Genomic DNA, 22789 nt, shown 5'->3' on the forward strand with positions numbered 1-22789 from the left:
AAGTGTTAAGGTCTAAATTACCTTCAACAATATGGACTCTAGTTCGAGACATTCTGTAACGCTCCAATGGAAGGCCCATACCACATGACCTATACTTCAAAAGGACTAGTCAATGATACAATTGGAGCCCCATTGGAACCTCATAAAGAGCAAGAACTTCTCATTCTCAAGCAATGTGGGATCCTATACACCACCTACCCTTATCCATATCATATAGGGTATCACAATCTACCTTCTTTAAATTCCCGATGTCCTCGTCGGGCTTGTCTATTGTAGGTGGCACAGGTCAAGTCCCACATTTCTGGTTGGGATAGTCTCTGATACCATTTATAACGCCCCAATGAAAGGCCCACACCATATTGCCTATACTTCAAAATGACTAGTCAATGATACAATTGGAGCCCCATTGGAACCTTATAAAGAGCAAGTTCTCCTTCTCAAACAATGTGGGATCTCATACACCACCTACCCATATCCATATCGTATGGGGTATCACACATTCATACTCATTTGCAAAGTTTCAGAAAATCACATCTAGCAGGAAAGAAATTGAGCAGCTCATGCTATGGCTAGTATGTCCGACATGCTGCAATCAGATATCAGCTTTAGGATAGCAGATGTGATTCTTCAGAGTCTAAGGTTCTATTGCTTGATGTTTCTCTTTCTTTAAAAAAATTGAAAAAAGACAAGGTACATGGAATAGGAATAAAAGTGCACCAACAGACTGGATCAATCATGAGCTAGACAACGGCCTAATCCAGAATATTTAGCATATGAACCAATGAAAAACAAAGCTAAACGAGGCATTACTGAAAAACCAGCCTGAGGCTGCGGAAACTTGCAATGTTTAGTCGGAGTGATAGCACAGGAACTTGCTTTATAAAACATGGAATATTCTTTCCATGGATTAGCAAATAACAAGAAAAGGTACTAATTGATTAGCACTAAGGCCAGTGGTGTTCTGAGTATAACATTCCAACATGGAATGACAGTACTGAGTCCAAATGAGGAGCCCACAAAAACACGACGGGGATAACTTCAAAAGTGGCACTTGTATGGTGCATTAGATTTAACTGCAGGATAATGCAAAACACAAGCTCTTTCATATTTTGCCTTTAATTTCCCGTTATCCACCAAACAGCAGTAAAAGACACAATGATGACAATTGAGAGCAAATACATTTCCAACCATAAATTAGAGCTCGTATCAGCAAAAAGGCAAGAATGCCCATCTCACCGTTAAAAGAAAACTGGCAAATATGTACACAAGGAACTCTGGCAGTGCATCTCCTTCTGCAAGATATGTGTCCCACAAGCGAGTCACAAGATGGAAAGGTATCTAACAAAACAAAAGCTGTCATTAGCTTTGCACAAATTATTAAAGCACAAGGTCAGGGTCAAATATCCCCTGCAAATGTTCTCAGCTGCAACTTAAGAAACCCAGACATTAGATATTTAATTCATTTGTTTAAGATTACAGTAATTAATAGTACACCTAATTCATTTGTAGTTGCCAACCTCACGTATTAGAAGACAGTTGAACCAGCGGAAAGCAAATTGAAGAAATTCCAGCCCTTGCTCCTCCACGTGTCTTGAAACAGGTTCTAGCACAAAGAGATTTTGTCAATTGGGCCCAGCATATTGTAATTAGAACTTTGGACAGATTTTTTTATAAGAATAATTTTGGACAGATATGATTATAAAAAAATGAAGAACAAGAAGGATTATACATAAATTTTTGTTATCAGTAAATAAGGAATATTCAAGAATTAGTTGTATCCTTAGTCAATGATGCCTAGGTGTTGCCCTTGTATATGTCCAATGTACTTGGGATATGCCTATGGTAATTGGAAGTTTCAAACATTTCATGCATCAACACAAAAGGGTAATAATAATAATAATAATAAAACATACGATTTGGAACTGCAATCTATGGAAGATGGTTCACCAACCACTTCGTCAAAAAGATCTAGGAACTCAAGAAAGCTCTTACAAAAGTTTCCTATCAGAAAAATCTATTTACTACAAAAGTTTAAAAAGTCCTTTGAATCCTTTCCCATGGAGGCACTTGGAGTGACTACGAAGAATATGCTCGCTTTCCTTCAAAATAAAATTCCTAGATGGCACTGTTCCTAAAAAAGCATAATTCTTTCAAAATAAGATGCGAATAGAAATCAGCAACTAAAGAGAGTTGGGTTGGTACAATGGGGGTCTTTTTTCATTTAATATAAATACTGGCCAGGCATTGCTAACTTAATTTTAAAATGTTAAAAGAGGATATTTTAAATCACAACCAATATTATATTTCTTAGGACATTATAGGTAAAATAAATATTGACAGCAGTTAACAGGTGTAGCCCAAGTACACAGGAGGTATGCAAAGAAATGCCAAGTTACAAGTTAGGGACTTGCAATGGATATAAGAAAATCTTGGAAACTGGCCCTGCTGAGAACAATTACAGAAGCCTATAAGAATTTCTATAGAACATTACAATTTAATTAGTAATTTAGTACTATGGTTTAATTAACTCAAATCTCCAATCTACCAGTTTGTTATTTTGTAATGACACCACATTAGGCCCACAACATCCTAGCAGGAGATTTGTCCCCTTACTAAAGCACAAAATTGAACTTCTTGATAAACCAGCAAAATGCATCATCTAGAATACAACTATCATTGTATTTATTCAGACAATAACCTATTTCCATTATTCTGCAGCAAATTCAGTGATATTTTGAGGTAACTCTTTACACCAGAACAACAAGGGGACAAAGAAAAGAGATGGCACCACTCCACCCAAGAATGTGTGACATAACCCTTCGGTAATGATAGCATAAACAGGCTTAGAGAAACTTGAACTTTAAATAATACTAGCATTTTGGGGCGTGCCAACAAGTGTGCAAGGAATTTTTCTTAAATAAAATTGGGGAAAGAGGAGTGGAGTGACAGGGAAGGAGAGAATGAGAGAGAGAGAAAAGAAAAACATTGAGTAAGAGATGGGAGAGGAGTGGGAAAGTGGTTTGGGTAGTTTAAAAGGTAGATATTGCCGATGCCATCCAATATCAGTGACAACAAAGTTACACAGATTTTTTTTCTTGAGATACATGATTGCACTGTATAATAGTAATAAGAGGACTGAGGGGAGTATTTAAAAAAATGTGTAAAAATTGGAGATTGAGTGCTCCCAGAGTTTGGCTTATTGGTAATTTAAACAAGTTGCTGCAATCAAAATCAGAAAATGTGTAGTAGAGCACCAAAGGATTTGTAGGTTTCCTTTGAATGTGCTATGCACAGAAATGGGAATGTTCAGGACTTCCAACTTGACCCAAAACACAAAAACCTACTTACACAAATAGCAAAAACAAGCAAGGATTTAGGCATGACAGTGGACAGTGTACAGCAGTTTATTTCTTGCAAAGGAAGCGTTATAGAGTAAGAAACTAGAGGCTAAAAGAAAGGTGTTACCATCAATCCGCCTAACCAACTCCTTCAGTTTAAACACAAGCCTTTGAATTCCTGGTTGAGCAAATGTGTAATGGTCTTGCATCCCATCAAGCAATTTCGATAGACACCAATAGCAATCAGCCTCTATGTTAGAGATTTTTTCTGGAGATAAATTAGAGACTGACCAGTTATCCATCCCCCCTTCCAAGTATTCTGACAAGAAAACAACTAGAAAGGGTGTAGCTAGATCATTTATTCCCTGAACATATCCACTTGCAGGATGCCGAATGGCCCTGTAAAGAAATCAGAAAAACCAATTAATAAATTGACGACATGAGGAAAATACTCCAATGAGGACACTTTCACAATCATATGCTATTAGTTGACCAGTTTTCGTTCTTCATACCTCATGAAATGAACCAAATGTCACAACCATATATTTGTGCTTTGGTGAATTTATATCTTAATATATAATTATTTCGGTTTGACAATCTACACCCATGCATAAGAATCATGGTTAGAATTTTTTTTCAATAGGCACAACTCATGCACTCTATGTGATTAAGGGCATGCTTGGGTAATGAGATGACATGAAAATTCTGTGAATAGTAGTGAAATGGTTTGAGTTAAGATGTTTTATTAGGTTCCGGGAAATGAGAGAAAAAATTGAATAAAAATATTATAAAGTTAAAATATTGTTTGAATAGAATATTTTAATATTATTTTTGTTTTAAGATTTGAAAAAGTTGTATTGTTTTATGTGTTTTGTTTGGAAGTTTGGGAAAATTGTAATGATTAGGTAATTGATTAGATGAAAAAGTTGAATATTTGAAATTGAAAAGTGTTTTGTATTTGAGTGATGTTTTAGAAGGAAATTATCTAAGTGCCCAAACATAGTCTAAGCTTACCTCCATCCCTAATTGATTGGGATGGGGTTGTCATTTGGTCCCAAATACCATAGGTAATAGATGGTAAAAAAATTATGAAAGTATCAAATTATGAAAAAAAAAAAATCTTATTTACTTGATCAATAAAATCTTACTTTACCTATAAAAGAAAGTTATGAAAGTAACAACTAAAAAGTTTCTTGAATGCACAATACTCCAAACAAGTGCCAGAAGAGAGTTGACATTAGTTTTATGTCCATAAATGGAGAAAGAAAATGGAAAACACAGTTGTTTGTCTGGTGTGTGATGCATCTTTTTCTTGGGTAGAAGTTAAAGAACAGTATGATGCTAGGTTTATTTTTTATTTTTTTGAAATAAAGTATGCTAGATTGAGTTTTATTCTACTCTCTCCTTTTCTTTTTATTTTCTTTCACTTGTTGCTGTGTGCCAGAACCTTTATTCTGATTATTCAAGCCCCAGCCACAAACTTACAAACCCAATCTGCACAGACCAGTTCAGATCTGTGTTTCCCCTAAATGAGTCCCAAAATTCTTAAGACTCCTAAGTCACAGTCACAAACTAAGGAGCTATAAGATCCTACGTCAAAAATTCATTAAGCCAATGCATATTTGTGTAATGAACTAGAGCAGGAGAGACAAAGTATGCAGTATGTGTTGTTGTCTGCCTTAATTCTAAATAACAGAGATTATAGGGTGGTTGTGACCATGTATAAAGGATGCGCTCCAAGGATTTCTGAACTTTTGGTTCGTGGAAGAAAGTAACATCAGGTACGGTTCGTGGACAATCAACAGCAATCTGATGAGAATAAAATCGGCAATTTGTCAAAAATTGGGCACAAGAGAACAACAAAAACCAGAACGAGAATTCAAGACATTAAAAATACCTGGCGAAGCATGTTGATCTCATCATCTGATCTGTCAGTATCTGGAATATCATAATACCGAGAAACACAGTCGAGATACTCAAGGCGCTTTCTTCTTAGAACTCCCTCCTTTCTATCTGAATTAGGTGGTGCATATCCCTGTTGTCAGTTCATTTTAAATTTCAAGCACGCAACAAATTTTAATTTAATAAGAAAACTCAGGAGAAAAGCAGATTATGTGAGCCCGAGCTTAGATATGATGGTCCCTCCAAGCACTACAAAATGAACCAATGAGCCTTTTTTGTTCCAAGAGAAATGCAAACTTTCTAACAACGGGGTAGGGAATTAATAGTAATGGTAATGAAGAGATCAGCTATAGCAAGGTGAATCGCAGACTATGAGATTCCTTGAACGCTGTTCCTCGCTAGCACTCAAAGTCTGCTAAATCAAGATAGCTAATGGAAAAATTGGATTGAACAAACAGCAAAGCAAAGGAAAATTTTAAAGTTAGCAGAGGAGATGAGTATTTTCACTTCAGATATCTGGAAGATGACATAACTTAAGCAATGCTTGATAAGACCTTGCCGAGGGCCTGTGCACCCCTGGGATTAGTCAGGACGCTGTTCCAGGACACTCGGTGCCAATAAAAAAAAAATCTTGTTGAAGAGGTCTTAGCAAGGATTATAAATTGATTTCAGCTTTAAAAACATATCTGTAAAGAAAATGGTGCTCCTAAAAAAAGGTTCTTCCATGCATATGAAGTCCTAACTGTAGAATTTTGGCTTTCTAACAGATTGTTTTAGTAGATGATTCAGGAAGAGGAAAAGAATCTCAAGTATTATGCGCCACGGGAATTAGATCCTCAAATTTACATCACCGATGTCAGGGAAATCTCGAATGCAATAATTTAAATGGATAATAACGATCTCTTTCACGATCGCATATAACGGTGATCTTGCAGCAAAATAGGATCCATCTAGCTAACTGTGAGACCCATTCATACAAGAAAGATTATAACCAGACCATTTTGTAGTGGCAGAGATTTCACTAAAATGAGTCAAGCTTTGGCGCAAACATGAGAAGGTCCAAATCCATGTGACATCTAGAATCCTGAAACAGATGCTCACTTCTAAAAATAGGTGTATTAAATGCTAGAGGTCTTATCTAAAATCATGAGAGACTAACAATTCACTACTATCAAGTGTGAGCCATTAACATCTTGTGCAACTATGTTCTCTCTCTCTCTCTCTCAATTGGCACCAGGTGTCTGAGAACAGTGTTCTGACTAATCCAAGGGGTGCACAGACTCTCGGCAAGAAGTTTCCCACAAGTGCACCTTGGGTAATTCAAGAGAAAAATCTCCCAGTCTGATGGACCCTAGAGATTGTTTGCACCAAAGAAGATTCGAACCTTAGACCTTGGAGGGAGCATACCACCAAGACTAAGGCCTTTACCACTTGAGCCAACCCCTAGGGGTTCTATGTTCTCTTTATCAGTCCAATGGAGAAGAAATATAATTTCACAGCTTTCCATTCAATCCAAGATCTCTAATTATATGCCAAGAAACATTTTATTACAAGACAACTTCAGATCACAAGCCAGAGATTTCCAGTCACATGATTTTTAAATTGGATAGCTATCAGAACTCTCAAACTTACCAAGAGAAGCCTCCATACATCTGGGCGCATATAATCTGGTACTCCACTCCAAGCTAACTCACGCAAATTTTCTACAATATGAAATTCAAAATAGAGATGTTATAGCTCATCAAGTCATATGTACATTAAAATTGTAAGACCTCATAAGAGTGACCTAGGAGAAAAGAAGGCAGAGGTACTGGCCCCTATTTGCATGAAAATTACATTTCTTCAGGTAAGTTTTCATTCAAAATACAAACTCAAACTACCAAAATGAAAACCTTTTTCTGAAAGGTAATTATAATGAATTCTAATAAAAGATTAGGAGGAAAACCATGATAAAGGAAGTACACACAAACTTCCCAAAAAATTAAAAATGTCATGTTAGAAATTAATAAACTCTGCAAAAGACAATGTGCTGCTGTTGGGACAAGTGTTTGAACACCTATACAATGTGCCCAACCATAAAAATTAAGCTAAAAAACAGGCATGTCACAATAAAATGTGTGATGTTGGGAATGCCAAACATTCGGATAATGAGGATGCCATTATCCATTGGGATAGAAGTCTACATGTCACTGTAATGCAATAGCCGATTTTTTTTGGGAAAAAAGTTTATGTTCCTGATGAATATATTGTTAGAAAAATGGTTTGTCCATAAAAAAATCATTTGATAGAAGATCACATTGTGCAAAGGGCTGAAGGGCTGTCCATTAGACCTAGGTTACATGGCAACGAAATTGTTATTATTCACAACTACTATTGTTGTAACAGTTGTCAGGAAAAAATATCATCCTGCAGCTTTTTCACATGTTCGCCTCAGCTAAAATGATTCTAGAGAAAAACAATGTTGTATAAAATTGTAAAACCAATAAGCATAAAAAATAGCCCTATAACACATTTTCAGAAGCAATCCACACAAGATCCAGTAAACACTTACTTGGAAAAGAGGAGAGATAAAAAATTCAGATATATATTAAAATATAACTAAAGCATAGAGTATAATTTCACCAAGCTTCAGCATCTTGATATCTACTGCCGGTCCCATCATACTCTACAATATACACCACAACACATCCATCACTAGACATGTGAAGGATGCAAAGACAGAGAGGAGAAACAATACCTAATACGACTGTTGTCCCTGAGAGCACCTTTGTGAACTTCATAACTCTCGCAGAATCTGTAGCTCTAGCACCCATAGCAGACTTCTGAACTTCTTTGGATGTATTTTCAATATTTGAGGTTGATGTTGTCAACTTATTGACATTTGTGTTCTTATTTGCATTGCTTGTACTCTGCACTTCTTCCTACATTATGAGTAAAAGGCCCCCTTTTAATTCTCAATCATCAAAATTTCACACATCATAGGTCTATAATAATTTTTTTATAAGTATACTCTTTCTTTTTTTATTAGTATACGCATACCATAAAATTTTTTAATAATGAAACACAATGATGAGTGAAAATGGATATCAATATTGCCTCTACTTCCTTGGTCATGCGATCACTTGAGCCAGCATCCTTGAATGAGGAGCTCCTTTCATACTCTGGAGACAGTTCTTGTAAGCTTGGATCTGACCTTCTAGTTAGCAAAATTTTACCAGGTATACTGCGGCCTTTGAGCAACCTAGATAGACCAACAATAATGATTAAACAAACTCTAAAGTCACAATGCTATTGATCGCTAAAAAAGAAGGTATTACAACAAAAACACATGGCGGAATTGATGTACAAGAATCAGTGATATGCTAAAGAAACTCTATAGAACCCATAATATAGGTAGCCTATCTCAATATTAGATAAAGATATTCTGCAAATAGATAAATACTTAGGCTTCTTCATAAATAGGCATCACTCCAAATGCTTGAAAGTGGAAACTTTTAGATAATGACATAATCAAATGATATAAACAAGGAGTTGTATTGTTAAAAGTCTAAGAAGACCTATTGCAATCAGAATCAAAAAATCAAGCAGGAAAAACCAGATCGAAGGGGTAAAAAGATGTAAGGAAGTGATTTTTAAGGAAAAGAAGACATGGCACAAAGTTATATCAAGAATTGTGATAACTTTTTCTACCCAACATTCCAAACTAAGTGAGACATTTTCATGCGGATAGCAAATCACTAGACACAGAAGCATGGACAGACAAAGAGACAGGGACAGAGGGGCTGAAGAGTCCACCTCTGTGGCCACATGTTCAAATAGATCAGAGATCCACAACACCAGTGCAAGTAACCAAATCTTGTAAAATGAACTTCCTACTACTAATTCTCAGCTCCATTCGATTGCCAAGCAAAATTAGGATATAATAAACCAAACTTCGAATCCCATGGTCTACATCTCAGTCCAGATGCTTACCCACATTTTCCCAGAATCTAAACGGAACAGAGCATAACAAACCCACCCAACCCAAATGCACAGATCGTATAAATTACACAAATTCCCTTGCTGATTTATACCAAATAAATAAAAATAACCAGGACCTATAAATTTTCTCGACCATATCATAGAGTTTGAAAGATCAGAAGCCATGATTAAGATTAGAAACAATATCCGGTGGATTTTCCAAATCTAATACCACAGACTCACTGACTAGTGAAATTTTGAAGCCCTCAAAAAATCATGACTTTGCAAGCATCTCCATGAGAGATCAGGAGCTTTTCTCCCAATTTAAGGAAAATTCAAGCAAATATAACTGAGAAATGGGAAATGAGAATTCTTGGGAATTAAGGATTCGAACCCTTGAACATTTTTTAGGGTCTGGTTGAATCTCGAGTCTAAGCTCGTTACAGTGCTCTCTTTCTTCCGCTGATTTTCTTCGCGGCTACGGTTGGTGTTGTTCATCATGGTCGTTGGCAATGGAAACACCCCGCTTTTCTCTGTGCTTGTACTAAGTTCGTTTTCCTCTCTCTCTTTGTTTTTTTTTTTTTTTTTATCGTCTTGTTACTTGAGACGCCTTTCAAAGAAATAAAAAACGGCCCACCACATGACATAATTCTGGATGTTTTTCGTTACAAAATTTCTGACTACAATCATTTTTACATATTTTTTTATTCAATTTATTAATTTAATTATTTATATTTTTTAATATAAAATACTTATTTTAACTATTTTTTTAATATAAAATAATTATATTAACTAATTACATCAATAAAATATATAAAAAATACATAAAAGTGACCGATATAACAGAATTCATCTCGTTAATAATCCTAAAGGCATTTATATACTTCATTTTGATAATTATTTCCTCCCGACATTGGGAATTAGTATTTGGTCGATATTTTTGCATTTTTTTTTTTTTGGTACCAATTTTATTTTGAAATGTAACTTTTTTTTTTTTTTTTGAAGCTAAGTACGTAAGAAAATACTTGAATTTTATTTTTTTGTTTATATATATAATTTTTTTAAAAAATATTTTGCAACCTCAATCCAAGAATCTTTTAAATATTAAATAAGTTTCTATTTCTTAAGGAAGATTATCTGATATTTTGCCTAATTTCTCTAGAAAATCTTAAGAATTAACATAACTTTTGTACTTAGTCATCTCTACAAAACGAAATATAAAATACATTTTAAGATTTTTTTAAAATGATTAAGATTCAAATTTGGCAGATTTTATTGTCTTTTTTATTATTCTTAGAGATAATTTTGAGGACAGGCTTTTATTTATGATAGTTTCAAAGTGATTTTCTAAATTAATAATTGAGGACAATTGTATTTATATAGTAGTTTGAAGCAGTTTGTGTTTTTTTTTTTCCTTTTGATTTTTATAACTATTGTTAACACAGGTGAAGGTTGATAGATAGATAAATATTTTTAGAATAACTCTATTGATAAGCTTTTACATTACTCATCATTCACATGGTATAATTTGATTTAAAAAATTAAATTAAATTTTTGAACAATTTTTAAACAGTCAAAGAAGATTAATCTATCATCTTATAGCATGCACGACTGAAGGCTTGGCCCGCTACCGCCGTAACCGTAGCTCGCAACGCTGAAATCCTGATCTATTTTTCTTTGGCTACTATTTGTTTGAGAATCTCGATTGCTCTCCCGTAACTGTTAATTTCATCGAGAATTTTGTAACACATCATTTACATGTTAAGAATTAAGAGAAAAGTTATTTTGCCTCTCCAAGTGTACCGCTCAAATGTACTGTTTGAGTAAAATTTTTTTATTTAATGATTCAGGAAGTAATTTTAAATATATTGGATGTATTTTTTTTTTAAAAAAAATATTTCAATATATTAAAAAAATATGAATAGAAAAATGAAAAAAAAAAAACCTTACAAAACTAACTAATGAAGCTTGTTTCAATGTGAAAACCTCCCAAAGAAGGAAAGTGATACTTGGCTTCGTTAGTTTTTTCTCTTAAAATTATTGTTTTGGTATTTTATTTTATTATATTATTTTTTAACAGTTAAGAAAATGACTATTAATGAAGTGATATATTTCTTTATTTTTAAAAGATATTTAAATATGTTTAAAAAAATGTTTGAAAGAAAAAATATATATATATAATTGCACTAATAATAAGTTTGAGAAGACAAACTCATGAAATTAAACTCATCTAAAATTCTATTTAAATTTCTTAATTACAAATTAAATAATATCTAAAATTGGCCAATACAACTAAAAGCAGTAAAGTCAGGGGTAATAAAAGGCCATGGGCCGACTCAAACAACAGAAGTAATTAAATCAGTAAAGGCCATAAGCCCACGATACCGGGCTTCTTATTACTTAACCTAGGCCCACGACAACATTTGTTCAGCAGCTGAGCAAACTAAACAAGTCCCTGAACTGAAGTCCTCTCTGACCCCATCACCTCGAACCCTCCACTTCACAGAAGCTCCGCCGTCGCCCCAATTCATAGCCTTGAACTTGGCTGCTTGTGACAAACTTTGGTTTGCGGGTATATTATTTTCGAACCGACCATGGCTTTAGACAGTACTGGCATTGATCAGTCGCACAAGGCGCATCGAACTCGCCAGGCCGGTCCCAAGAAGAAGGCGAAATCCGACAAGAAGAAGAAAAACATTTCCGAGAACGACAGGAAACAAAACCCTAAGGTTCCATTAGCTTCATTTATCTTAATCGTTCTGCATGTATGTTATTTTCTTAGAATGTGCAAATTTATCAAACTTGAGGACATATTATGTATGATATGTATAGGCATTTGCTTTTAGTTCTTCGGTGAAGGCGAAGCGATTACAGTCTCGGTCGGTCGAGAAAGAACAGAGAAGGCTTCACGTCCCGTTGATTGATCGGTCTTATGGCGAACCGGCACCGTTTGTTGTTGTGGTGCATGGTCCTCCCCAGGTATCTGATAAATTTGTTGCATTTTTGTTAAACTTATAGGTATTTTGTGCTAGTCTGAGTCGTTTCTTTTTTTTGTGGTTTGGGAAATGATATTTTTTGAGTGATTGCAGGTTGGGAAATCGCTCCTTATAAAGTCTCTTGTAAAGCATTATACCAAACACAACATGTCTGAGGTTCGAGGGCCAATCACAATTGTATCAGGTTTATATATGTCTCCTATCCTAAATTATTAAATTAATCCAGTTAGGAAAAAAGAGAAGAAAAACAAGCATATGGGTATAGACTGGTTGATTCAACTTTCTCAGGTAAGCAAAGGCGACTACAGTTTGTAGAGTGCCCAAACGATATCAACGGCATGATTGACGCAGCAAAGTTTGCTGATCTTGCTTTGCTTCTTATAGATGGAAGTTATGGTTTCGAAATGGTGAGACATGCTTTCATGACTTTTGCTTCTTTGTATAAAGACTCACCCACTTGAATCCATGTAGGATTATATTTCGGTTCATAATTAGATACTAGGTTTAAGCTGCCTATTGATAAACCATAAAATTGTATTCATTTTTTATGATAGTCTATAAGAAACTTCTAGGTTTTGAATTCTGATGATTTTACTTAGTTTATTGAAAGGTTTGCACCAATTTTATCTCAATTGAGTTGTTAAGTTAGTTAAGTTTGTTTGCTTTGGTTGGACTGGCTTTGGTGCTAAAAAATTGGTATAGGATGTGCCCAGTTAAGTTTATATTTGCTAGATAATTTTCACTTATAAAAAAAATATAGATAATTATCTTATTTTTTTGCTATGCAGGATTTATATTAGGCTGCTTCTATTTTCCATTGGTTTAATATGAAAACATTTAGCGTTTAGATGTTGCTTCTTATGCCATTTTTATTTTATTTCAATCTCCTCTTATGTTTTTTTTTTTTTTAATGACGAGGAACCATATGCTCAGTTCTATTTTTTTCCCGTACAGGAAACGTTTGAATTCCTGAATATATTGCAAGTTCATGGGTTCCCAAAGGTTATGGGAGTTCTTACTCACCTTGATAAGTTCAAGGATGCAAAGAAACTGAGGAAAACAAAGCAGCGTCTCAAGCATCGTTTCTGGACCGAAATATATGATGGAGCAAAATTGTTTTATTTATCTGGTTTAATTCATGGGAAGTAAGTGACTTATTGGCAACCTTTGTTATGGATCATAGAAGCACTGCTTTGTTAACAGATACATTACACATGTGTGAGGTTCATTCTTACTTGATTTTCATCTCGATTGAACAGGTATGCTAAGCGTGAAATTCACAATCTTGCACGGTTTATCTCTGTAATGAAATTTCATCCCCTGTCTTGGCGAGCTTCTCATCCTTATATTTTAGTAGATCGACTTGAAGATGTCACTCCTCCTGAGCAAGTGCGAATGAATAAAAAATGTGATAGAAACATCACTCTTTATGGTTATTTGCGAGGCTGTAATATGAAGAAGGGGACTAAGGTATGCCTTCTAAGGGCAACTAAAATTGAAATCTGCATTAAGTTGATATTCAATGATTTTTTTTCCTTGTGAAAAAGGAAAGAGGACTATGTTCCTTTGGTTGAAAGGTTCTGTAATGATCTTCTGGAGTTTTAGATGTTAGTTAACATTTTGGAATGTAATATAACTGTGGTTGATTTTTTTTTAAATAGAGCAGATATTAATGCATCTTACAGAAGTGTAGGCCAGTACGTCGTGGGCATGACGGGTTTTTATCTTGTTTTTTTCATGCAATTGTTAATATGGAAAGAGAGGTTGGAGCCTTGGGCTCTTACAAAAAACTGAATCTGTGTAATGATGCGATGCCCAAGTTATGGGAATTGCACTGTTATATTGCGTCTTTTTGTTCCTCATCTTATGTATTCAACATAGTTTCATTCTATTAGTTTTCATATTTGTACTTATAAAAAAATTATTTTTCATATTTGTGATTATCAAGAAACATTCATGTTTGTTTTAAATTACAAAAGCAGTGAGAAATATGATTATGCATTGAACCTTGCTTCTTGCCTCTCAATAAAACTAGCAGCTTTACCCTTAGGTCTATGTTCTGATTCTGAATGTTTCGACATGAATGATGCATACCGGCAATGCCAATTCTAATTGAATTATCATGGATGATCTAATACATGTTTTGTGAATCAGGTGCATATTGCTGGTGTGGGTGATTATGGTTTAGCTGGCATTACAGGTTTAGCTGATCCCTGTCCTTTACCATCAGCTGCAAAAAAGAAAGGGCTTCGTGATAAAGAAAAATTGTTTTATGCACCTATGTCTGGACTTGGGGATCTTCTTTATGACAAGGATGCTGTCTATATAAACATAAATGACCACTTCGTTCAGTTTTCTAATGTTGGCGATGAGAATGGAGTGACACACAAAGGTTTTATTTGTTTCTATATTCTTACATTTTTGCTTTGTGGGTGAATAGTAAGTTTAATTTATGTCGATTTGGTGTTGCCTTTTCATTATGCTTTTGAGACTATCTATCTTCTCTTTGTTATTAGCAAACATTGCTATGTTTTCTAGGAAATCCCCTTCATCATTTGTACGTTTTAGTTCTTATAAACAAAATTATATTGTCTGGGTAAAATAACCCTAGGGGTTGGCTCAAGTGGTATAGGCTTGGTCTTGGTGGTATGCTCCCTCCAAGGTTCAAGGTTTGAACCCCATTGGTTGCATACAATCTCTAGGGGCCATCGGATTAGGGGATTTTCCCCTTGAATTACCCAAGGTGCACTTGAGGGAAATTCCTTGCTGAGGGCCTATGCACCTTGGGATTAGTCGGGACGCTGTTCCTAGAAACCCGGTGCCAATAAAAAAAATATATTGCTAGGGTAAAATGGGTATTAGGCACTAGGTAAATTTCTCACTCTTCTTGTTGCTGTAGCCATTATTTTCAATACTCAAGTGTGTTTGTTCTTGATGTAGCAGGAAAGGACCGAGATGTGGGTGAGGTTTTGGTGAAATCTCTTCAGAACACAAAGTACTCAGTTGATGAAAAGTTAGAAAAAAGCTTCATAAGCCTTTTTGGTCGGAAGCCTAATATGCCGTTAGAGGCTCAAAATGATGGAAAACATGATCATGAAACTGTAGAGCAGGCTCGCAAAATAGAACCTTCACAGAGAGAGAATTCTGGGGATGAAATTGAAGCAGATGAGTCTGATGAGGAAAGTGATGGTGGAGATTTGGATGGTACAGAATCTTCAGATCAAGATGAAGCCATTCAAAAAGATGCAATGATAAAAAGTAAAGGTGGTGTTTCTGAAGAAGAGACTGTTGATACATTTGAGCAGCAATCTCCTCTTAAAGATCACTTGCAGGAACATGTTGAGTACCATGGTGGAAGGCTGAGGCGAAAAGCTCTCTTTGGAAAGGACACTGATCACAAGGATTTGAAGGTAGATATTGCTGTTAGTCATTATGCAATAAACAGAACCAAGAGCTGAACAGTGGGTGTGTAAAAAAACATTTAAAGAAAAATTGTTATGGAATTCTGTTACCACGCATAGGTACCTGTTTAGGATTCTGTGCACCATTGCCATTTGAGGGAAAAAAAAAAGTAGAGAAATATTTGGTCTACATAGAAATTTTTCACAGGAAAGTCTACACGCTGACATGGTTTAATGTGATCTATCAGATTGTAAACCTTTTTTTATAGTAAAGTAGATCTGACATATTACATCAGGCCATGTCAGTGTGAAAACTTCTTTGTAAAAAATGTGTGTAGACCTAACACTTCTCTAAAAAGTTTGGGAAAAAACAGTGTGTTTAATAATGTCAACACCTTTCCAACTGTTACGGTATTTGCTCATCCCGGCCTTGTGATGTTGATTCCTTCTTGAGATCTCTTTTTCAGCATTGTGCTTGAATTTATTTAGAGTGCATAGGTCATGATGGAAATTATATTGTCTTTGTTTAAAGACTCTAAACCCAATTTCTTTCTTGATATGATAAACTGCTACTTATATTTTTGTGGCATTTTTATTTGAAATTAATTGATGCATATATAACATATAGATGTTATCCGTTTCCATGTTTGCCTGAGGTATAATGTCATTTTTTCTCTTCTTGATTAACTCGTATGAGAAATATTGTGGTCACCCTTTAGTTATCCAAAAAAACTAGTGTGGTCCCCTCTTCTTGATTGATGCATGTGAGAAATATAGTGGTTGAAAATGACAAACCGTTAAATATCACAAAGTTTCTATTCTTTTTGCTGTCTTCACGTTTCCTACACTTGCTTAATTACAGGATTTGGAAGAAGAGAATGAAAACAGTGATGATGGTGCAGATAACCAGACACCCTCTGGTTCAGATTTTTCAGAGGAAGATGGAGAGGATCGTGAAATAGATGGTACATTTTTTTACATGATTGTCAATATGTTATATTTTGTAGCCTTTTTCCTCCTCTTCTTTGAATTCCATCTATCCTCCTTTTTTCTTTTGATTCTTTTTTTTTCCTGTTTTGAGTGTTCTTATTTGGCCTTTTGAAAGTCCTCTGCTTGTCTTTATAAAAAGGGATGAGATGTCAAAACCAATTTAAGATGGTAGTGGAATATAGTTCAAGTTAATGACTTTTATTGAGTAGTTTTCTTGATTAATTGCTTCATTGTTGACTTGGGCAAGGTGGTAAATCAAACTAATGTCCTTGTTAACATAATTCTTTTTCTAATTTGTATTCTCAACTGTTCTTGAAGAAGATGACATGGGAAACATTTCAAAGTGGAAAGAGTCTTTGATGGAAAGGACTGTCTTGAGACAAAATACAAATCTTATGCAACTTGTATATGGGAAAGCTACATCAACACCAACTACAACTCTTAATGAAGCACAGGATAGCAGTGACGATGAGGAAAGTGATGGAGACGACTTCTTTAAGCCAAAAGGAGAAGGGAAAAAGGTTTTTCCTTGATACACACCCATTTACTTCTAATATCTTAGATGTTTCTCATTGCTCTTTAAAATAGATATAAATGTCTAACCCTTCATATCTGGAGTATATGCTGTGTTCACTCAATTTCTTGATGGTCTGTTCATTGCAGAATCTGGGAGAAGGATTTGATGAAGGAAATGTCAATGCTGAGGACTGTTCCAAATTCACAAATCTGGAAAATCTAAAAAACTGGAAAGATGAAGAGCTTATTCAGAGTATTCGTGACCGTTTTGTAACTGGTGATTGGCAAAAAGCTAAAAGTAGAAATAAGGTCCTGGGGTCCAATTCTGAAGAAGAAGATGATGACGATGCTGTCTATGGCGATTTTGAAGATTTAGAAGCTGAGTACAATAGGCATCAGACCAATGATATTGGCAATGGTGCAATTCAAAAGGAAAACGACTCGGCAGCTGAGGAGCGAAGGCTTAAGAAGCTGGCTCTTCGAGCAAAGTTTGATGCGCAATATCCTTTTAACTTGATATGTTTCATACTGTTTTCCTCCAAACCCAAATCCCAATCCAAGGGTCATGATAATTTTTATTTTTATTTTCCATTTTTAAATTCCTTATGTGGCACAAAGGACAAGTGTTTTTACTATCATTGATGTAGGTGAACAATCTTACTTCTGTTTTGTCGTGAATGCAGTCTTATATGTAGAAAAGCATTATGAATTTTCTCTGTGACCTTAATTATTATGCACATTTGACGGATCTGAATCACCAGATGAAGAAGTTGATAAAAAGGATGGAGCCAAGTTTCATCGTGGTCAAGCTAATGAAAGTAGTTATTTTGACAAGGTAGATCTTTTGGATTATTCATGGGCATAGTTTGCTACACTTAAAATTTATTGAGAAGTAAATCGTGCTTGTTTTGTGCAGTTGAAGGAGGAGATTGAAATTCGTAAACAGATGAATATATCTGAACTCAATGATCTTGATGAGCCCACCAGAATAGAGATAGAGGGCTTTCGGACAGGGACTTACCTGAGATTGGAGGTTCATGATGTTCCTTTTGAGATGGTTGAATATTTCGATCCATGCCATCCAATTTTGGTTGGAGGAGTTGTTCTTGGGGAGGAAAATGTCGGATACATGCAGGTAGAATGCACTAATGACTTCATTTTTTCTTGCTCCAATGCCAAAAAAATAGTATCGTTTTTCCTTCTGCTATTTCCTGGGCTGTTATGTCACTCCTTTCTACCCAGTTAGCATACCACTTAGTTATAAATGCAACCATATTATGTCCTTTGAAACTGGAGCTTTTTCCAAGACCTTTTTTGCTGGTCAGCAGAGTGGCTCTATTGACTGGGGGGAATTGTTTTGTTGAATTAGGCCTCGTTTTTTTTTGCAAATGAGATGAGATGAGTTGAGATTAAAGTTAAAAAGTTAAATAAAATATTGTTAAAATATATTTTTTTAATATTATTTTAATTTTGGATTTTGAAAAAGTTGAATTATTTATTTTATTTTGTTTGAGAATTTGGGAAAGTTATAATGATTAGATGAGATGAGAAGTTTCCTAAAAATAAACAAGGCCTTAGGTTAGATTTGGATAGTGAGTTGAGATGAAAGTTGAAAGTTGAATAAAATATTGTTAGAATATTATTTTTTAATATTATTATTGTTTTGAGATTTGAAAAATTAAATTGTTTGTTGTATTTTGTGTGAGGATTTATGAAAGTTGTAATGATGAAATGAGATGAGATGGGTTGAGAGCCCCTCTTAATCCAGATTGAGCGAATTCGATTATAATGGAAGTGACTTGTTATTTACTTGTAGCTTCCCAATGTCATTAAGAATTCAACAAGAATCTACCTCCCTGTCAAGGCTGACATGTCACATATCAGGACTCAGCCAGGCAAATTGAGTATAAAATAATTATTATTAATATAATCAAACAATCTAAAGAAAAGAAGGGTTATTTGTTATTACACTTGTAACTTAACTAATTAGATAGTTTTTTTCTTTATAATAAATCTGGTTGGTTTATCCCAGTAAGATTTGTATTGGTGCTTATTGAGTTTAATAAATATTTAACCCCTGGCACAATTTTGTAACATTAGCAAAAAAATTTCATTTATTACACACTCACTCATTCTGTATCATTGATGATTAGCTTTCTTATTTTAACCTCTTACTTGGCAAATCTTGATGTCATAAGATGTTTTCTTTCTTTTCTTCCAGGCCAGGTTGAAGCGGCACAGATGGCACAAGAAGTTACTGAAGAATAGAGATCCCATAATTGTTTCAATTGGATGGAGACGTTACCAAACTATACCTGTTTACGCCACTGAGGATCAAAATGGAAGGCATCGCATGCTTAAGTATACTCACGAACACATGCATTGCCTTGCCACATTCTGGGGTCCTCTTGCCCCTCCCAATACTGGTGTCGTTGCTGTTCAGAATGTATCCAACAATCAGGTCTTTTTTCTTTTTACTTCTAGAGGGGGCACTTTGCTCTAATCCCATTCTACTGGTTATCCTGTGTGAAACTTAAAGCTGTATTTTCTTGTGCTTTGTCAGAATGACCAGGATTTTGGTCCATTATGATTGTACCATTTCTCTTGCTTTGGTTGGATTTTGATTCCTCATTTGTTCTGTTGCTTGCTATAGCACCCGGTTTTAGGCAGTTATCGGAAGTATTAGGTGGCTAAAAAGTAATTTACTGTTAGAGCCTACAAAAATCAGTCAAAAAGCACTTTTCACACAAACAGCAGCTTAGAACTTTTCAATTTGGGTGCCATTCTGTACTTTGTGATAATTGTCAACAATCTGGCTCGTAAGTGTTGCATAATTGTCAACTCAGATTCGCTGTTTCTTTCTTTTTTTTAATTGGCACCAGGTTTCTTTTAGATGCACCAAACTACAGTTCTGAGTTTTTCTCTCATATTAGCACATGAAACTTTTTATGGTTTTTACTTTCATATTTTCCCTAGCCCCTAAGTGGCTTCTGTTTGATCTGTCAGGCTACATTTAGGATTACTGCTACTGCAGTTGTGCTTGAGTTCAATCATGCAGCTCGAATTGTGAAGAAAATCAAGATGGTTGGTTACCCCTGCAAGATCTTCAAGAAGACAGCACTTATCAAGGATATGTTTACTTCAGATCTTGAAGTTGCTCGGTTTGAAGGTGCAGCTATTCAAACCGTCAGTGGGATTCGGGGCCAGGTTAAGAAGGTAATGTGAAACTTGTATATGTATTGTTCATTCTGACTTTGTCTCCTTAGATTACTTACTAAAAGGAAAAAGATTTTTCCTCTTAGATCTTGCCGGTTGCATCTGCTTGTTACTATGTGTTTGCCTTTTAGTTTTAGATCAGATGCTTCAAATTCAGCATTACCAAGCTTTATTCGATTTCTAGTGGGAAGTATGTTATGCCATCAATGTATGCACATTATCGTATGGATGGAACCCTCCAAGTTGACACTCTATGCATGGAAACATGTGGAAACAATAAAGTATAAGCATGTCTCTTCTCTACCCTGAAAGCCTGATTTTATGACTTTAATATGTGCAGGCTGCAAAAGAAGAGATGGGTAACGAACCAAAAAAGAAGGGAGGACAGCCTAGAGAAGGGATTGCAAGGTGTACCTTTGAGGATAAGATCAAGATGAGTGACATTGTTTTCTTGCGTGCATGGACTCAAGTCGAAGTTCCTTGCTTTTACAACCCATTGTCAACGGCCTTGCAACCTCGCGAGCAGACCTGGCAGGGAATGAAAACTGTAGCTGAACTGAGGAGAGAATACGATCTTCCCATTCCTCTTAACAAGGATTCACTCTACAAGGTAAGTTCTGACATAAGGTGGCGATTATTCTGGACCAAAAGCATTGTTTTGGTATTGCTCTTTTTGCTATTATTAATTATCTTTTTGTATACAGCCAATTGAAAGAAAGCCAAAGAAGTTCAACCCATTGGTGATACCCAAGAACTTGCAGGCAGCTCTCCCGTTTGCATCAAAGCCCAAGGATATTCCTAGTCGGAAACGACCACTTCTTGAAAAGAGAAGACCGGCTGTGGTCATGGAGCCTCATGAGCGAAAAGTTCATGCTCTTGTTCAACATCTTCAATTGATTAGAAATGAGAAGGTTTGCAATCTTATACTGAATTACTGTATTTCATGACATTTTAACCTACTTATTAAAAATATATATGTTAAAGCTGGTCTAATACAAGTATATTTGAGGGTGAAATCTGCTGGAAATCCAATTTGTCTTTGATTGAAAATCCAGTTTTTAGGGGAATCAGAACTACCATTTAGCCAATAAGTACAGAGAGAAGTAAAGATTGGGGGTGGGAGGAGGGAGTTTAAACTTTAGGTTTCAAAATTAAACTGCTTTGTCGATTCTCAGCATTTTCACTGTAGGCAACTGAACTGCTTATTGATTCATGATTTAAAAGTGGTACTTTTTCTGCCAATAATAAAAAAAAAAAAGTGGAACTTTTTGTCTCTTCCAGACAAATTCTCTACACTATTATATTGTCCCATTTTCAATACTTCTTCCTCTTTGCTGTAATGGTGAAGACTGTACAAATCATTTAAGGTGCTTTGAGAACATGGGAGTTTTTCTAAGAACTGTTCTCTGTTGAAAACTTGGGGGTGTGGAGAGAGAGACAGATAGAGAGAGAGACTGTTAGGGAATGTTTCCACTTATTCACCTTAATGGTAAATGTTCTTGTGTACAAGTTTGTTGAAGAAATAATGACAACTGTTAAGAACCTGATAGTTTTTCTTGTAACAGTGAATGATGCTCTGCTATTTGAAAGTTTTCCTTGCTCGACCTCATAACTTTGCCTTTTTGCAGATGAAGAAGCGAAAGCTTAAGGAAGACAAGAGGAAGAAAGAACTCGAGGTAGAGAGAACCAAAGATGAGCAGTTGTCAAGAAAGCGTCAGAGAGAAGAAAGACGGGAGAGATATCGGGAGCAAGATAAACTGAAGAAGAAGAAAATTCGGAGAAATGCATAGGCCTGAAGCTCTCATTGTAGAATTGTTTTATATAACGTTTTGTTGGGGTGCAGGCAAAACAGGTTTATGTTGTCCCAAAGGACTAGATCAGCATGTTGCATCTGATGTGACAATTTTTCTCAAGCCAACCTTGGCATCTGTCACACACGGAACTTGGTGCCTCACAAGTGATGCTCTTGATTAGCAATTTTGCCGGCCCAAATGCAATTATATCGAGCAGGTCGGGACTGTCTATTGCTGCGGTGGTGGTTTAGCTCTCCTGCACTTTCATTCTTCAAGTATTCGTGATGTTAATAGTGTGTTTCAAGCATCTAAGTTAACATTGTAGAGTATTAATTCCTAACACTACCAATCAGTTTTGTCCGTGGCACAAGTTTCTCTGGTGAGTTATATAAGAGTTCTACGCACTTTAGCTAGGACTCGTGAACAACTTTTTGAACATTATTATAAAAATTGAGCAGATTTACAAAATTACTGTTCGTAATTTCCTCCTTTTATCTTGTGCATTAAGGTGTTGATTTCTTGTGAGAGTCATAAACTCAAAGAGCATATGTATTTTTGTGATTCTCGTGAATGGCTGAAGCATATGATATAACTTGACCCTTCAAAATAGTAATTTTTTTTAAAAAATAATCTGAAACAGACATTGCAAAATGGTTTTTTTATATAATTATTTTGGG

At 35.3% G+C, this 22789-nt stretch overlaps 2 protein-coding genes across 5 annotated transcripts; one reads left to right on the forward strand and one right to left on the reverse strand.

Annotated features, from left to right (window-relative positions):
* Nucleotides 1-612: 612 nt before the first annotated feature.
* LOC118348970 (TBC1 domain family member 22B-like) lies at nucleotides 613-9781 on the reverse strand. Its single transcript, XM_035691605.1, has 9 exons — nucleotides 9595-9781; nucleotides 8337-8481; nucleotides 7978-8161; nucleotides 6873-6943; nucleotides 5236-5373; nucleotides 5056-5147; nucleotides 3466-3737; nucleotides 1518-1603; nucleotides 613-1338 (listed from the first exon to the last, which is right to left on the reverse strand). The coding sequence occupies exons 1-9, from the start codon at nucleotides 9699-9701 to the stop codon at nucleotides 1207-1209; spliced, it is 1227 nt and encodes a 408-aa protein (XP_035547498.1). The 5' UTR covers nucleotides 9702-9781; the 3' UTR covers nucleotides 613-1206.
* Nucleotides 9782-11644: 1863 nt separating this feature from the next.
* LOC108980393 (ribosome biogenesis protein BMS1 homolog) lies at nucleotides 11645-22580 on the forward strand. Of its 4 annotated transcripts, none has more exons than XM_018951304.2 (18): nucleotides 11645-11929; nucleotides 12033-12179; nucleotides 12290-12380; nucleotides 12485-12603; nucleotides 13151-13341; nucleotides 13456-13666; nucleotides 14351-14588; nucleotides 15137-15606; nucleotides 16460-16562; nucleotides 16906-17108; nucleotides 17251-17603; nucleotides 17842-17938; nucleotides 18020-18238; nucleotides 19325-19564; nucleotides 20110-20319; nucleotides 20660-20929; nucleotides 21024-21230; nucleotides 21948-22580. In XM_018951304.2, the coding sequence occupies exons 1-18, from the start codon at nucleotides 11795-11797 to the stop codon at nucleotides 22107-22109; spliced, it is 3666 nt and encodes a 1221-aa protein (XP_018806849.1). In that variant the 5' UTR covers nucleotides 11645-11794; the 3' UTR covers nucleotides 22110-22580. The 4 variants fall into 4 exon arrangements, with proteins under 4 accessions (XP_018806849.1, XP_018806862.1, XP_018806857.1 ...); XM_018951317.2 differs by having other exon boundaries at nucleotides 16909-17108; XM_018951312.2 differs by having other exon boundaries at nucleotides 15140-15606.
* Nucleotides 22581-22789: the final 209 nt, after the last annotated feature.

The sequence above is a fragment of the Juglans regia genome, chromosome 7 (genome assembly GCF_001411555.2).
Source record: "Juglans regia cultivar Chandler chromosome 7, Walnut 2.0, whole genome shotgun sequence".
NCBI classification, from domain to species: Eukaryota; Viridiplantae; Streptophyta; class Magnoliopsida; order Fagales; family Juglandaceae; genus Juglans; species Juglans regia.

What these genes read in the sequence shown, in the direction of transcription:
- LOC108980393 (XM_018951304.2), top strand. Translation starts at nt 11,795, where the DNA reads ATGGCTTTAGACAGTACTGGCATTGATCAGTCGCACAAGGCGCATCGA. An exon ending in GCCAATCACAATTGTATCAG is followed by an intron (nt 12,381 to 12,484) that starts GTTTATATATGT and finishes CAACTTTCTCAG; the next exon opens with GTAAGCAAAGGCGACTACAG. An exon ending in CTGATCACAAGGATTTGAAG is followed by an intron (nt 15,607 to 16,459) that starts GTAGATATTGCT and finishes GCTTAATTACAG; the next exon opens with GATTTGGAAGAAGAGAATGA.
- LOC118348970 (XM_035691605.1), bottom strand. Translation starts at nt 9,701, where the DNA reads ATGATGAACAACACCAACCGTAGCCGCGAAGAAAATCAGCGGAAGAAA. An exon ending in GCATGACCAAGGAAGTAGAG is followed by an intron (nt 8,162 to 8,336) that starts GCAATATTGATA and finishes CTCATAATGTAG; the next exon opens with GAAGAAGTGCAGAGTACAAG. An exon ending in ATGTATGGAGGCTTCTCTTG is followed by an intron (nt 5,374 to 6,872) that starts GTAAGTTTGAGA and finishes AACTGACAACAG; the next exon opens with GGATATGCACCACCTAATTC.